Raw genomic sequence first — 13,142 nt, 5'->3', positions numbered from 1 at the left:
ATATATATATATATATAAAACCATTGCAAAAATTGCAAACTGGTAGAGGACTTTTCGATTCAGTTTAGTCCACTCTATCTACATAAAAGCGATAGGTCGCAACTTATGGGACACCTAGTATATATTACGTGTGTGTGTGTATATATATATATATGTGTGTGTGTGTGTATATGTAATATATACATATATATTAGACTGTTAAGAAAAAAAAAACTTTTTATCGGCCGCTTAGATCAAAAGCTTCCATTTCATGCCAAAAGAATATCCCTAAATTTTTAACAAAAAATATTAAGATTTAGAGGTCGCTAGTGAACGATTTTTAAATAAAAATTTCTATTTTCCTTAATACATGTTTGATGTGATGCAAAAATGATTTAAACCGAATTTTAAAAGTGGTACTATATGTTTTTTGGATCGCTGAACACGATGCAATAATTCATTTAACTCTACGATATACGCCTTAAGAAATACAGCCTGATTATATAATGTGAAAAAATGATATGATAATAAACAAGGATTAAAGATACATCCCAATAAAACTTAGACAAATTCTAAGACATTTTTTTACAACCGACTACAGGCATGATTTAATAAATAAATTTTCCACTAAAATAGTTTTCAATCCAAGAGTAATAAATTTATGATGGAATCAATAGAAGCGTTTATTAGTTTAGCAGAAACACCGCTCTCTCATATTAGGAGGCCTATCTCATAATAGGGGACTTTCCTCTATACACATAATTCACACTGAATTATTTAAGCACTGAATTATTCTAGCTTCGATTGTTATTAGTGTTGTTAATTTCCTGGGAAATTTAAATCGTCAGGAAAGAACCTATCTTTCCCGAAATTTTTCCGTGGAAAGAACCTGGAACTGGGAAAAAACGGTTTTTTTAATACATGTAATTATAAAAATATCAAATCCTTAGCACACACAAAATAAATCCTAACTTTGGAAGATGGCATCTGATATTAATTTCTTGAATGGAATGTTAAAAAATACAAAATATAACAGCTTACAATAAAAAGGAGGCACAAATAATAATAGTAACAATAGTGGCTATTTTCCAGCTATAGGACACAGAACATTACACTATGTTCCACTGTGTATAAGATACTTGTTGAAACGCAGTTTAGTTTCATAGTGTAACACTAGAATGAATTGTAGTCTTCCATTCTCTTATTCTTATAATTATATTATATTTAACGTATTAATAATAAATTTATGATTTTTATTTAGACTTAAGTTATAATTTTTTCAGAATTAGCGATTTTTGATAGTTTTATGGCAAAATAAGTACGGCTACCAAATAACTTTTTGAAAAGTTGGTAACATGGACGTATTTTACACGCTTACTACTTAGCTTTTTACAATATCGAGCAGTGTAATACTGTGTCTTAGTTGGAACACTTTGTGTAAGACAGTGTTACACTATGTCACCTGTGTACGTTGTTGGAAAACACCCAGTATATGGTTATACAGTATAAGTTAATTAGATTAAGTTAAAGAAACAAGTTGCTATATTAAATAAAATATTAAATAAAAAACTTTCCCTTAACATATAATACGTACATATATACATCAAGTTTGTGTGGAACAAAGAGCAACATAAAATAAACGAGAAATTAAAAATAAAATTTTAGTAGTTGACACTTGAAGATATGTTACAACTATAGATTATAAATATAAGTATTATAGATACACAATAGATACTTAAAATAACTGATAGGCGTTGATTTGTATTAACTGATAGTATTGCCATTGTAGCCAATGTCGCCATATGTAAAGAAAATATGGTAGCCACGAGTTTTTTCCCTCAAAGCGTGGGAAGAAACGTTTTTCGTTTCCGTTCTTTCCCGGGTTTTTTCCCTGATTCTTTCCCAGTTCTTTCCCTTCTTCGCAACACTAATTGTTATAGGCCTTTAATTTATATTTCTTATTAGTTGTGTCCGGTCTAATAAGATTTTTATTATTTAAACCTGTATTAATTTAGTTTTATTGCATTAGTGTGATTTTTATCAAAATCTAGCCCAACGCTGGTGCTGCACCAGTTTTCCCAATAGAAACTTATTATTCTTGTTTTCGACGCTTAAAACAATCTCAAATGCTCAAAACTCAACCAATCTTAGCAAATTAAAAAAATGCGCATTGAAACTTTATCTTTCGCAGAATGTTTACTATAAACATACGAATAAACATTTACTACTAACATTATACTCGATGTTAACCGTATCATAAACAGAGGGAAATTACTGATCAACCCAATATTATTGCGTGTCATCTTAACTGTAAATTACATTGTTATTTGTCAGTTACACTCTATACTACTCTATAGCGCCACTGCAACAGTCGCGTCATTAAATTATAGCAATTGACAAATACAATAACATATTGTTGCAAGACCTCACGTATTTTAATTGAACCCTTTAATGAAACATCAACGTCGTTAAGCGTTTATTGCTGAACATCTAGCATATAACATCGTAAAATTATGATCATCGCGTCACATTGTATCCCTTGTATTGCTGACTGCATGCCAGATCGTCATGTGTGTGTGTGTGAATATGTACATCTCATATTTGTGTGTGTGTTACATACAAACGCGATAATAATGTGCGGAATGCTTGCTACAAACTCACATTCGACATCGACGGTGATCCTCTTGCTGACCGTGGGCGGCACACCATTGGTCGCGATGCAGAGATAAGCACCCATTTCGCTGCGTGTGATCCTCGTCAAGTTTAATTGCTCGCCATCATACAGGTTCACTGCAACCAGAAGCGAAAATTGATTCAGCTTGGCCGAGGGCGCAAATATAGTTCACGGAAACGGGCAGGTATATACCTTCGCGTAAGCAACGTTTCATCCTCGTTATCTCGTGAGCGAAACGAGGAAGACGGTTATGCAAATAGTTCGGTTTGAAATTTAACAACCTACAGCTTTACGTGATGCACGGACAGCTCTTAACGTTTAGAGTTAAAACTTAACGCGCAAAAGTGAAATATCTCGCGACAAATAGAGTATCAATGTTTAAAACTTACGATGTAATTGCTAAAAGAATCACAATTAAATTAAGTGCAGATGTAGGGGAGAGTTGCCAAATACATATTACTTAAGTAATCTTTTATTATATTTTCCATTTCGTACTGATTTGTACGCAAATGAATATTGGAAATTAATGTGTTTCAGGTACCTATTATTACAACATGTTCAACTCTTTATAATATATATTTACAGTAACAAATTGATTTGTTCAGTCTTTTTGTAACCTGCTGCAAAAATATGATTAGACAACCACACACATAGTACATATTTAGTAATTTTCTCCTATATTGATCCAGTACGGAATTTAACTCTATAATGAAGCAGTGAAGTTACAAGAATTCAGAATACGTTTTTATCGCTGCGTGATTTACGCCCTCGGATATATCCAGATATACGTTAGTCTATTACGAAAGTTTTCAGTGAGAGATTTGTATTTTACAAGTAAGATTGCAGTAAAATTATAAGAAAGTCACGAAACGGGAGAAATGCAGAGACTAAGTTAATACCAAAAGTCTCTTACATTTTCGTTAAAGTTATTTTGGTCGTGTTAGGATTTTTCTTCCATTAAATTCTTTCTTGTTAGCTCGAGTTCGTGCAAAATTGTTATATGACTGTCACAAATAGTTCACAAACGACTACAAGTATTAAGATCACCCAACTCGCGTGATCAGGATTTTCGATGTCGTCATCAGTGAAGATGTATATATTAGCTTCGTGCCTACGTTACATCAAACGACGATTTACGAGGAAACTTTTGCTGGCTCTTTATCACACGGGAGAAATAACTGGTAGGAGTTAATAGAGAACAGAGAGAAGAGAAGAAGCAAAACGATCGACACTTCGTGACAAGAAATTGGCGGTATAAAGCTAAGTTATTATCGTTATAAGACAGAAAATGAACAGTTCGCCTTTTGATAAATATTAATAAAAGTAATTTAACATTGTCAGTATTATAATTGTATTCGAATAATAATATATAACAATACAAAAAGTTTAATATGCGACACGTTTTTATAAAAATAATATAAGAAATTTCTCTTTAAAGTGAAACAAGTGCATCAAGTATGAGCTTATGCAATGTGTAAATGAAAATTATAATGTTATAAATGATCATATTTTATCTTTGATTGACAAAAATATTTTAAGTTAATGCTTACAATTGGTAAATTCAAGATCGATAATGATATTGTGTCGAGTACGCGAGTAAATTCTGAAATGATTTGTAATAGTTCATATAAGTTTTATAGCCAGTAAAATACAGTAGTTTGTATAGATTGTATCCCAAGAAGATTACTTTTGATAATAAATTACTGACCGATAACGCAATTGGTGAGAGAACAAAATGGACTGAGAAAGGAGTTTCTTTCCGACAGGAATCCGATAGAAAGAGGAAGAGTCCTTTCTGCTTGTTTAGACGTGATATTTACTTCTTTGTATAATATGTGATACTCTTCCTGCAGGTAAATCTCAAATTCAATATGTATTCTTCTCTAAGATTAGGAACGATAAAAAAATGAATAAACTTTATTTCTACGATCCATGACACTTTGAGTTATATTATTATTGGTATGTTAAATTGTACGTATCTTTCGTCTATAGATACACAGAAAGAACAGTTTTGCTAAAATATATAAAAATTTAGCTACACAGCTGGGTGTTCGGTAAGTTTTGACAAAGCGCTCGTGAGTAGATAGAGCGGACTAAACTAAATAAAAAAATCCACTACTATTTTGCAATTTTCGCAATAGTCAACGAGATAGTAATTTCTAAAGATTGTTGAATAAGCGGATAAAATCGACGCGTAAAACAAGTTCAAAGAGGTAAAACAGAGTAAAAGCTTTGAAAAGGGACTTTTTAAATTTGATTTTTTAAAAGTAGTAATTATGAACCTTAGTAAATATATGAATTGGTATATCAATTGGGTGCACTTTGAAAACATTTTAAGAATTTTTATATGACTAAATATAAATATATTGCGATGTTTCATAATATTGTAGACTTCCGTATTCAAAAAACATGGTCTGTCGCTGGCGTAAAGAACTCAAGTAATTATATGAAATAAAAATTTTTTGAAAATTTCGAATCTGTATGAGTGGAGTTTTACTCCCTTAATAGTTTCAGTTAAACGTAACGATTTTTTAAATTAATTCTTTTTTACAAAATGACGGTAGTTTAAAAGAAAATTTAATTTTACTATATTATGAGCCTCTTAAATATCTCGCCTTTTAAAAATTAACAATTAATAAAAAAATCCCCACGCTTAACTGAAACTATTCATTACAAAGCTGCTGTTCAAAGCTGAGGTCGATCGATCGAAAATAATTGTCCGAGTTATGGACGTTGCCAGTTGAAAAAGAGTAGTTTTGAGAAAAACGCATTTAAAGTTTCAGTGTTGATTATTTAATAGAAATCTATCTATTCATCTATCTGTTCATCTATTTATCCATCCATCTATCCATCTATCTGTCTAACTATCCATCTATCCATCTATTCATCTATCTATCTATCTATTACTTGCGCACAGCTTCTTTCTTAAATCAGATGCGTACTTCTATTATAGCACTATGCGTCCGTTCGCTAAACACTCACATAACTCGAGAAATACTTGAAATTTCAAAAAAACCTTTTAAGAGCATATTTTTAAGACATCAATCATTTAAAAAAAGTAAAAAAAATTTTTCGACTTCTTGAAAATTTTACTCTGTTTTACTCTCTTAAGATTTTCTTCAGAGTTCTTTATGAAATAAATTAAAAATATTTTTTAGAGAAAACTCTTAAAGGTATCTTAAAGTCTATGCGTCGATTTTAAACATATTCTGCTATTGAGTGACTAAAAAAAGTTGCGAAAATTGCAAAATGGTAAAAGACTTTTCAACTCTCTTCAGTCCGCTCTATTTACACACGAACGCTTTGTTAAAACTTACCGGGCACCCTGTATATAGATCTAAAAATAATTTTATATGGTACAATTAACATAATTACACTGTTTGATATTTAACACTATTTTTGCAATACGAGTACAAATAGTCATGTATTTTTATTTGCTAAATATAATACAAATTCGTTGGTTAAATGTGACTGTCACGTCACAATTTTGAAGAAGAATCAGCGTCAGAGATGGAAACGACGTTTTTAACGGTTTTTATAACGCGTGACAAGTTACAATTCTTTATCTAAAAATTAAACTGATTGGAATACAATTGGATAGCAGTTATGCGAGACGTACAAACTAGTAGCTAGAATGTCAAAACTTGTTGTAGCATTGCTCATCATGCTTAAGATTTTTGTATAATTATTTTGATGGTCCAACAAAATTTAGATCTGTGTGTATCTACACTGTTAGAAATGCAACCGCACGAGCTTCCTTTACATGTAAACGAAGCTGGTGGTTATGAACGAAATTAAAAGTAATGAATGATTTAACTGAAAATTAAGTTACAGTAGTTACTTAAATGTAATGAACGTGTACATTAAATTTATGAAAAATACATTAAATTTTATGTACATGTACATAAATATACTTTTTAGTTACAAATACATTAAATTTAATGTAATGTCATGAAATTAAATTCAAATTAAATTCAATTATGTAACTTAAAAGTTAATGAAATTTAAGAACATTTCTAACAGTGTAGCTAAATTTGTAAATACTTGAACAAAATTGTTCTTTCCATATATACTTAATCTCTAGTCTCAGATTATGTTATCGCAAAAGCGATTAACGTCAATCGTACAGACTTAACGCATCTCCATAATGACAATGAACGAAACGAACGCGAGCCATAAGAATGGATTCGGACCATCCGAATCGACGGCAGCGATACACCTTCCTCTCTCGGAGGGGTGGCGTTCATAAATCTTTACCTTGGTTTACTTTGGCTTTGCTTGTCTCCTAGTCGCGATTAAACAACCCCCTACCATTAGAACGGGCGGCGATGTTTCTTTCACGAGACACATGCCCTGCCAGCTCTATTTTGCCACGTGCTGCATTCACCGAAGGTCGGACGCGGCATGCGATTGGCAGGGGCAAGGCGATCGATCGGTGCGAATAATTGAGAGAACACGCGAAATCCGAGCCTGGAGAACGGTGGCGGCGCGACGTAGTCTCGTCTCGTGGATACCAAGTGACGTGATAACACCCGTCCGATAAACCGCCGTTGTTGTGCCGTGAGGCAAACGATCGCTGCGCTGCCGAGTAACCGGATATCCGCGTGAGCGTAAAAACGGAAAAAAATATTGACTGATAATGTAAAAACTTATATTTCTTCGACGAGAGCAAGCGCTCGATTTTCTGACGCGGCTATCACGGCGCGCGTGAATCCCTATCGTCGCCTCTCATTTTCGTTTAATCGCTTTAATTAATATGGCGTCTGACCGCTGCTGTCAAGATGCGCGTTTGAATTCGACGTTTAATCGAATACGAAGAGATAAAACTGTACAGGTAACAATGATAATATTCGTACGATTTAATTGGAGAAAAATTCATAAATTTAATTTTGTTATTCTCTCAACACTCAAAGCGTTTCACTCCAATTCAGCCGAGGAATTTCTCGCAGAGTAACTTTTTCCGTATTCTGGATTTTAATCAATGCATTTAATCAATAGATTTAATCAATGTATCGAAAATAATTTTGCTTTTATACACCAATGCGTTTTAATCATGTTAAATAATTGGATACATTCATTGTCGAGAAGATTGCTTTCGTATTACCGCAAACTCGAAAAAAAAACAATTATGCGGAAAAATTTCAGAGGATAATATATTGTACACGTAAAAAAGATGTGTGTACAAAACAGTACGTACATTTTACACATACTTACTGATAAAATTACACAGTTGAAAGTAAAAATCAGAAATAAAAAGTAATAAATTCTGAATACGTAAATTCAAAAGAAGAAGAGAATAGTAGAAGGAAAGAGAGAGAAGGAGGAAAAAATCGTCAGATTCCGACGGTGATTTCGCAGTTCGTCAAATGCAGAGTCCAAAGTAAAACATCGATCGATTGACGCGAGCCTCAAGCAAGCCTCTTTTAGGTCTCTCGGATGCAATATGTCGGATAAAATATTTGCAATGAGTTTTTGATCGTGGTGGCACACTGGTCCTTCCGATACAAGTTCATTTCGCCATCAACTCATCCGATATTAATGTATTCCGCCGTTCTTCGACGAGTCCGGGAATATTTAGATAGCGGGTAGCTCAAAGCCCGGATGCAAATCGATACATCGGATTGAGCAAACACTGATAGTTATTTTTAAGGATGATTCGCAATGAAACTTTCGCTCGGCCGTATAAAAGCTTGCCAGAGGCAGAGCGGTATCGCGCGGATGTGAGATATATAAATACATATAGACTCTTACCGATATTAATTATTGAAGATACCTGAAAAATATTTTTTTGCAACACGCAACGTTCGATGAAAATTGAAATCTGTCGAAATTGCCGAGCTCTGTGAAATAATGTACGTCAATGTGTGTACGACAAAATTGTCAAAGGATTTAATAATATACATGATAAAAGTGGACATGCGGACAACGCGAAGAATGCTTTGAATATTGAACGCACGGTTGCTTTGATTGTGTATAAAATATAATGGACAATCCTTGCAATGCATAATGATGAAGTTAAAGGTATGACATTGACGATAAATCATTCATCATTTGCATATACCTTGTTACGAAAATAATAGGCAGAAGAAGTAACCGGCAAGAATTGTTGAAGCAAGACAAGAAATATTCATCTCTGAGACCGCGTGATACGTGCTTTTTGTCCTGCACTTCCCCACGCATATTTTAGAGTCTCTCGTAATACAACATCAGAATGTTGAGGACATAAATATTCATGATGTTCTAGCTAGATTAGTTCCATAATTATCATACTTTCTGTAGCCGATTTTGGCATGTATCGTGCTACTATTAAACAGAATTTAACTTATTTTCTAATATTCATACATGTTTTCATTTTATAATTTGTAATATTCGTAACTTTTAAACGTCTCAATTCACGAACAAAAATTATGAAAAATTAATTGCCCTAATCTTTGTATAGTCCAAACATTGATATCGTATTCGCAGTATTAGGAATATAATTTTATTTTCAGTCGTTAAATGAAATTACACTTGCAAGTTGCGTTTATCTACATTTGCATTTTCCTCGGTAACCGTTCCTCGGCTCGTAAGTCAGTCTTAACATTTCCATTTATTGTGGTTTATCTTCATTCAACTCTTGTCTTTTCACTCCACAGTTTGCCCCTTGACGCTCGGCTATCTACCGCGCCGACTACCGTTTCTCCCGGCCGGCCGATGCGTTGGCAAAAGAGGAAGCGGTCGCACGAGAAATGGCGCGTATGACACGTATTAATAAAACATCGAAACTAATCCGCGAAATTTTACCGCGTTACCATCCCCGCACTCCGATGCAAGGTGTGCAAAGGGTATTAAATAATATTACCAACTATACCGGGGCTGTGGATACATATGCACATGCATGCATATGTACCTACCTTGCCGAAAACTTGGAGGGTAGTGCGAGCGCGCGCGAGCGGTCTCGGTGCTCCGTCATGAATTTGTATGAAGCTTTAAAGGGGCTCAGATGCCCCGAAGCGCGGCTTTGCAGATGTTTGAACAGAAATTCCGGCCTTTTACGATCCTATACGGTGCGGCGACGATGCGAGCGGAACGACAGCCATAGACGAACATGAGAAAAGGTGAGAAGGTGGACCGTGCGGATAGGTGGAAGGTGCAGAAGGGATATGAAAAGGTTCTCAAGTGGTCGGGCCAAACGAAAACGATGACGAGTTGTGATGAAACTGTTTGTAACAAAATAATTAGACGGGAAAATTGCGCGGAATACCGGAATTATAAAATCGGCCGTACTCTTCAAAGATATTTACGTTTACGTGTAAGAATTAGAGATTGTGACTTTGGATGGAAATATGTATTTACTGTTAAAGCGTACGATTCGTGCGTAAATGTTGGAATATATACAAAAGCAATAATCCAGGAAAACGAATTTATCATACTGATTACGAGAGAAAAATGTTTGATAAATCACAAATTAACGAAAAAACTAATAAGTTTTCACAGACTCCTTTAATTAGAACAATTAATAAAATCATGAAATATGTAATACAGGCAATAGGAGTCGACGCTGGTTATCAATTAGCGCAATTTTTCTTAATACTAAAAATGTAAACCTTAACTTTGAACGTTTCCACTCATGGTTTGAGTCTTCATCACAAAAATGTTTAATATTTGTAACTATTGCATGGTAAAATAATTATGATTAGGATCTCCATTTATATGATTATTACTGTTATAATGTTAGCAATAATAACCTTATATTATTATTTTATTAACCTTATGTCATTATTATTAACCTTATATGTATATAATCCTCTTAAACATGAAAAAATTGTACCAATATTTATATAATAATATTTCAAGTATTAATACATAAAATAACAAGATAAAAAAAATTTTAAATGAAATAAAATTTTTATTCACTAAATGGAATCACAATTATAGTGAATATAATTACATTTTAATATTCACTTATTATTTATGGTAATAAGACCTAAAAAGTATGTTAAGAAAAAACAAAAAATTTTCAAGCAGTGTATATAACCATATTGATAGTACAATTAACATTTTTTATACTTAAGGGGATCCTAAAGACGATTAGTCATAGTTTAAGTAGAGCTTACACACAGACGATTTACGTGTCTTTCACACATCACTACATATAGAATGTAGTATGTCAATATCTCATGTACACATATACAGGGTGTCCCAGTAACTCTGTTACAAGGCAATATCTCCGTTACCGTTAATGATACGCGAAAATGCCTGAGAAAGAAATTGTTTGGTTCGAAGGGACATACATTATGGTGAGATTTATTTCTTTCTCAAGGTCATATTTTTAGAGCCTTCAAGGTCATCGATACTTTTTTAAATAGGACTACATATTTTTTTCATTATAGCGTGATAGCTGAGGTCAAGACGAATCCAATGGCCTATAATACCATGACCTTCACGTGACCTTGAGAATGAAAAATTCAGAAAAATTTTGAGGAATGGGTGCGAATAATGAAATAAGTACACTACAAAATTTTGCATTGAAAAATTTATTGTAATAAATGTTCAAAATTGTTTCCATGTACTTCTAAACATTTGTTGATTCGAGTATTAAGCGAACGTCGCACATCCTTTTCATTCTTTCATGTTATTACGTGTCGTAGGCTTTGTCGAAAAAACTTTCTCTTTGATAAAGCCCCATAGAAAAAAATCTAGAGGAATGTTGAAACCGCATAACCAGACGTAAGAATAGAGGAACATCTTCTAATAATGAAGGAAGTGTATTCTTCTCGCAATGTATTCAATTTTATTATAATTTGATACAAGTTTAATTTGGTACAAGTTCAAATCATGTGCTCAGTCCGCTCGTTTTTATCATTTATATTGTTGCTACAACACCATTGTAGTATAATTTTTATAATTTACAGACTAATTCTTTTATAAAAATCGAGTAAAATGAAAGAAATAGTCTGATCGTTTCTTAATGAAGAATAGATCTTCTAATGCAAAAAACGTTAACAAACGGACATCGTTTCTGTACAATAGTTACAGACAAAGGCACTTAATTACGACTCGAAGCGAAAGTAATTGATGTTAACTAATAGTCTTTTATCGTTATATCTGATATCGTGCATTGTAAAATAAAATTGAGCAATTAACATTACAAAATATCACGAATACCTTTTTGGATCTAAATTTCATGAGCTCGTAAGGTGCGATAATTTTACATATAATTATACGAAATAATATGCGTAGACGTTCGTCAGCGGTTAGTAATGTATCGTGTTAACGGAAACCATGGAAAATGTTTGCTTATCGCGAATGTTTGCAATCCATCACCGAAATGCAAACGGTAAAGAACGATGTGGTTTCACTCGACATTGCAAATTGACGCGTGCTAGCGCGCGATGTTTTACGACAGCATGCTTTCAGGATGATTTAAAATCCTTCCTTATCATCACTCTTCACTTTGAAAATGCCACGAGTAAAATACGCGAAGACAAAAGCACAATGTTGATGGCCCATTTATAATATATAAACCGACAAAACTTATTTATCACAAACTATAGAAAATCAAAGCCTTACACGGTCTAGCTGGATTTTAATGCTTGTATGATTCTTATGTGAATTTATATACTACGTATGTAGTCCCACAGAAACGCGCGCCGAAAAATTTCCGGTCTTGAAACGCTAACTCTACTAAACTACCGCAGTAATATCACGAGTTAAATTGACTAGCAATTTTAACAAATTTTTTGATGCTTATTCGCATCTTCGAAACGATCTTAATAATGATGAATAAAAACTTATTTATCTCGTATTTTGGATAAATAAAATCAGTGACCGCGCGTAAATATATTATACATATGTACAATACTATTCAAAAGTTAGGAAGTATTACTTTTTTGGAATATTAAAACAGTGATATCACACAGTTGGTACTTCCAAAGGAAAGCGCTGGAAAGACTTAACGAGAAATTATCTGCGATTTAACTATTTATTACACTATTAGGTAAAGTGAGTACAAAAGTATTCGCACACAGAAAAACTTTTTTTTAATCTTATTTTTAGAAAGTAAACATTAATTAGCAATTTATTAACGAAAAATGAAATAAATTGCACATTTCTCAAAATTATTTTATTTAAAAAGATATGTAATAAATTATATATTTTAATAATGAGTTTAAATGAAAAAATGTATTTGAACATACAAAGAATATGTATACAGTCGAGAGAGTTAAAATTTTTTAAGATTAAGGTCACGATTATTTTACGAAGCTCTTTTGCTTCTATTAGGACTGGATATACCCAATGTTAATAAATTACTAATTAACATTTAATTTTTAGAACAAACTATAGAAATCAAAGCCTTTACACGGTCTAGCTGGATCTTAATGCTTGTATGATTCTTATGTGAATTTATATACTACGTATGTAGTCCCACAGAAACGCGCGCCGAAAAATTTCCGGTCTTGAAACGCTAACTCTACTAAACTACCGCAGTAATATCACGAGTTAAAAT

The 13,142-nt window shown here is 33.0% G+C and overlaps 1 protein-coding gene across 1 annotated transcript in view; it reads right to left on the bottom strand.

The window, feature by feature from the left end:
* LOC108768567 (lachesin) overlaps positions 1-13,142 on the bottom strand; it is a 115,790-nt gene that overhangs the window by 23,896 nt on the left and 78,752 nt on the right. The window contains 1 exon segment of the mRNA XM_083287378.1: positions 2,641-2,769. Coding sequence (XP_083143504.1) covers positions 2,641-2,769 — 129 coding nt within the window.

This window comes from Trachymyrmex cornetzi, unplaced genomic scaffold (assembly GCF_001594075.2).
Source record: "Trachymyrmex cornetzi isolate Tcor2-1 unplaced genomic scaffold, Tcor1.1 scaffold808, whole genome shotgun sequence".
Lineage (NCBI taxonomy): Eukaryota > Metazoa > Arthropoda > Insecta > Hymenoptera > Formicidae > Trachymyrmex > Trachymyrmex cornetzi.
This window is presented reverse-complemented; position numbering and strand designations above follow the sequence as displayed.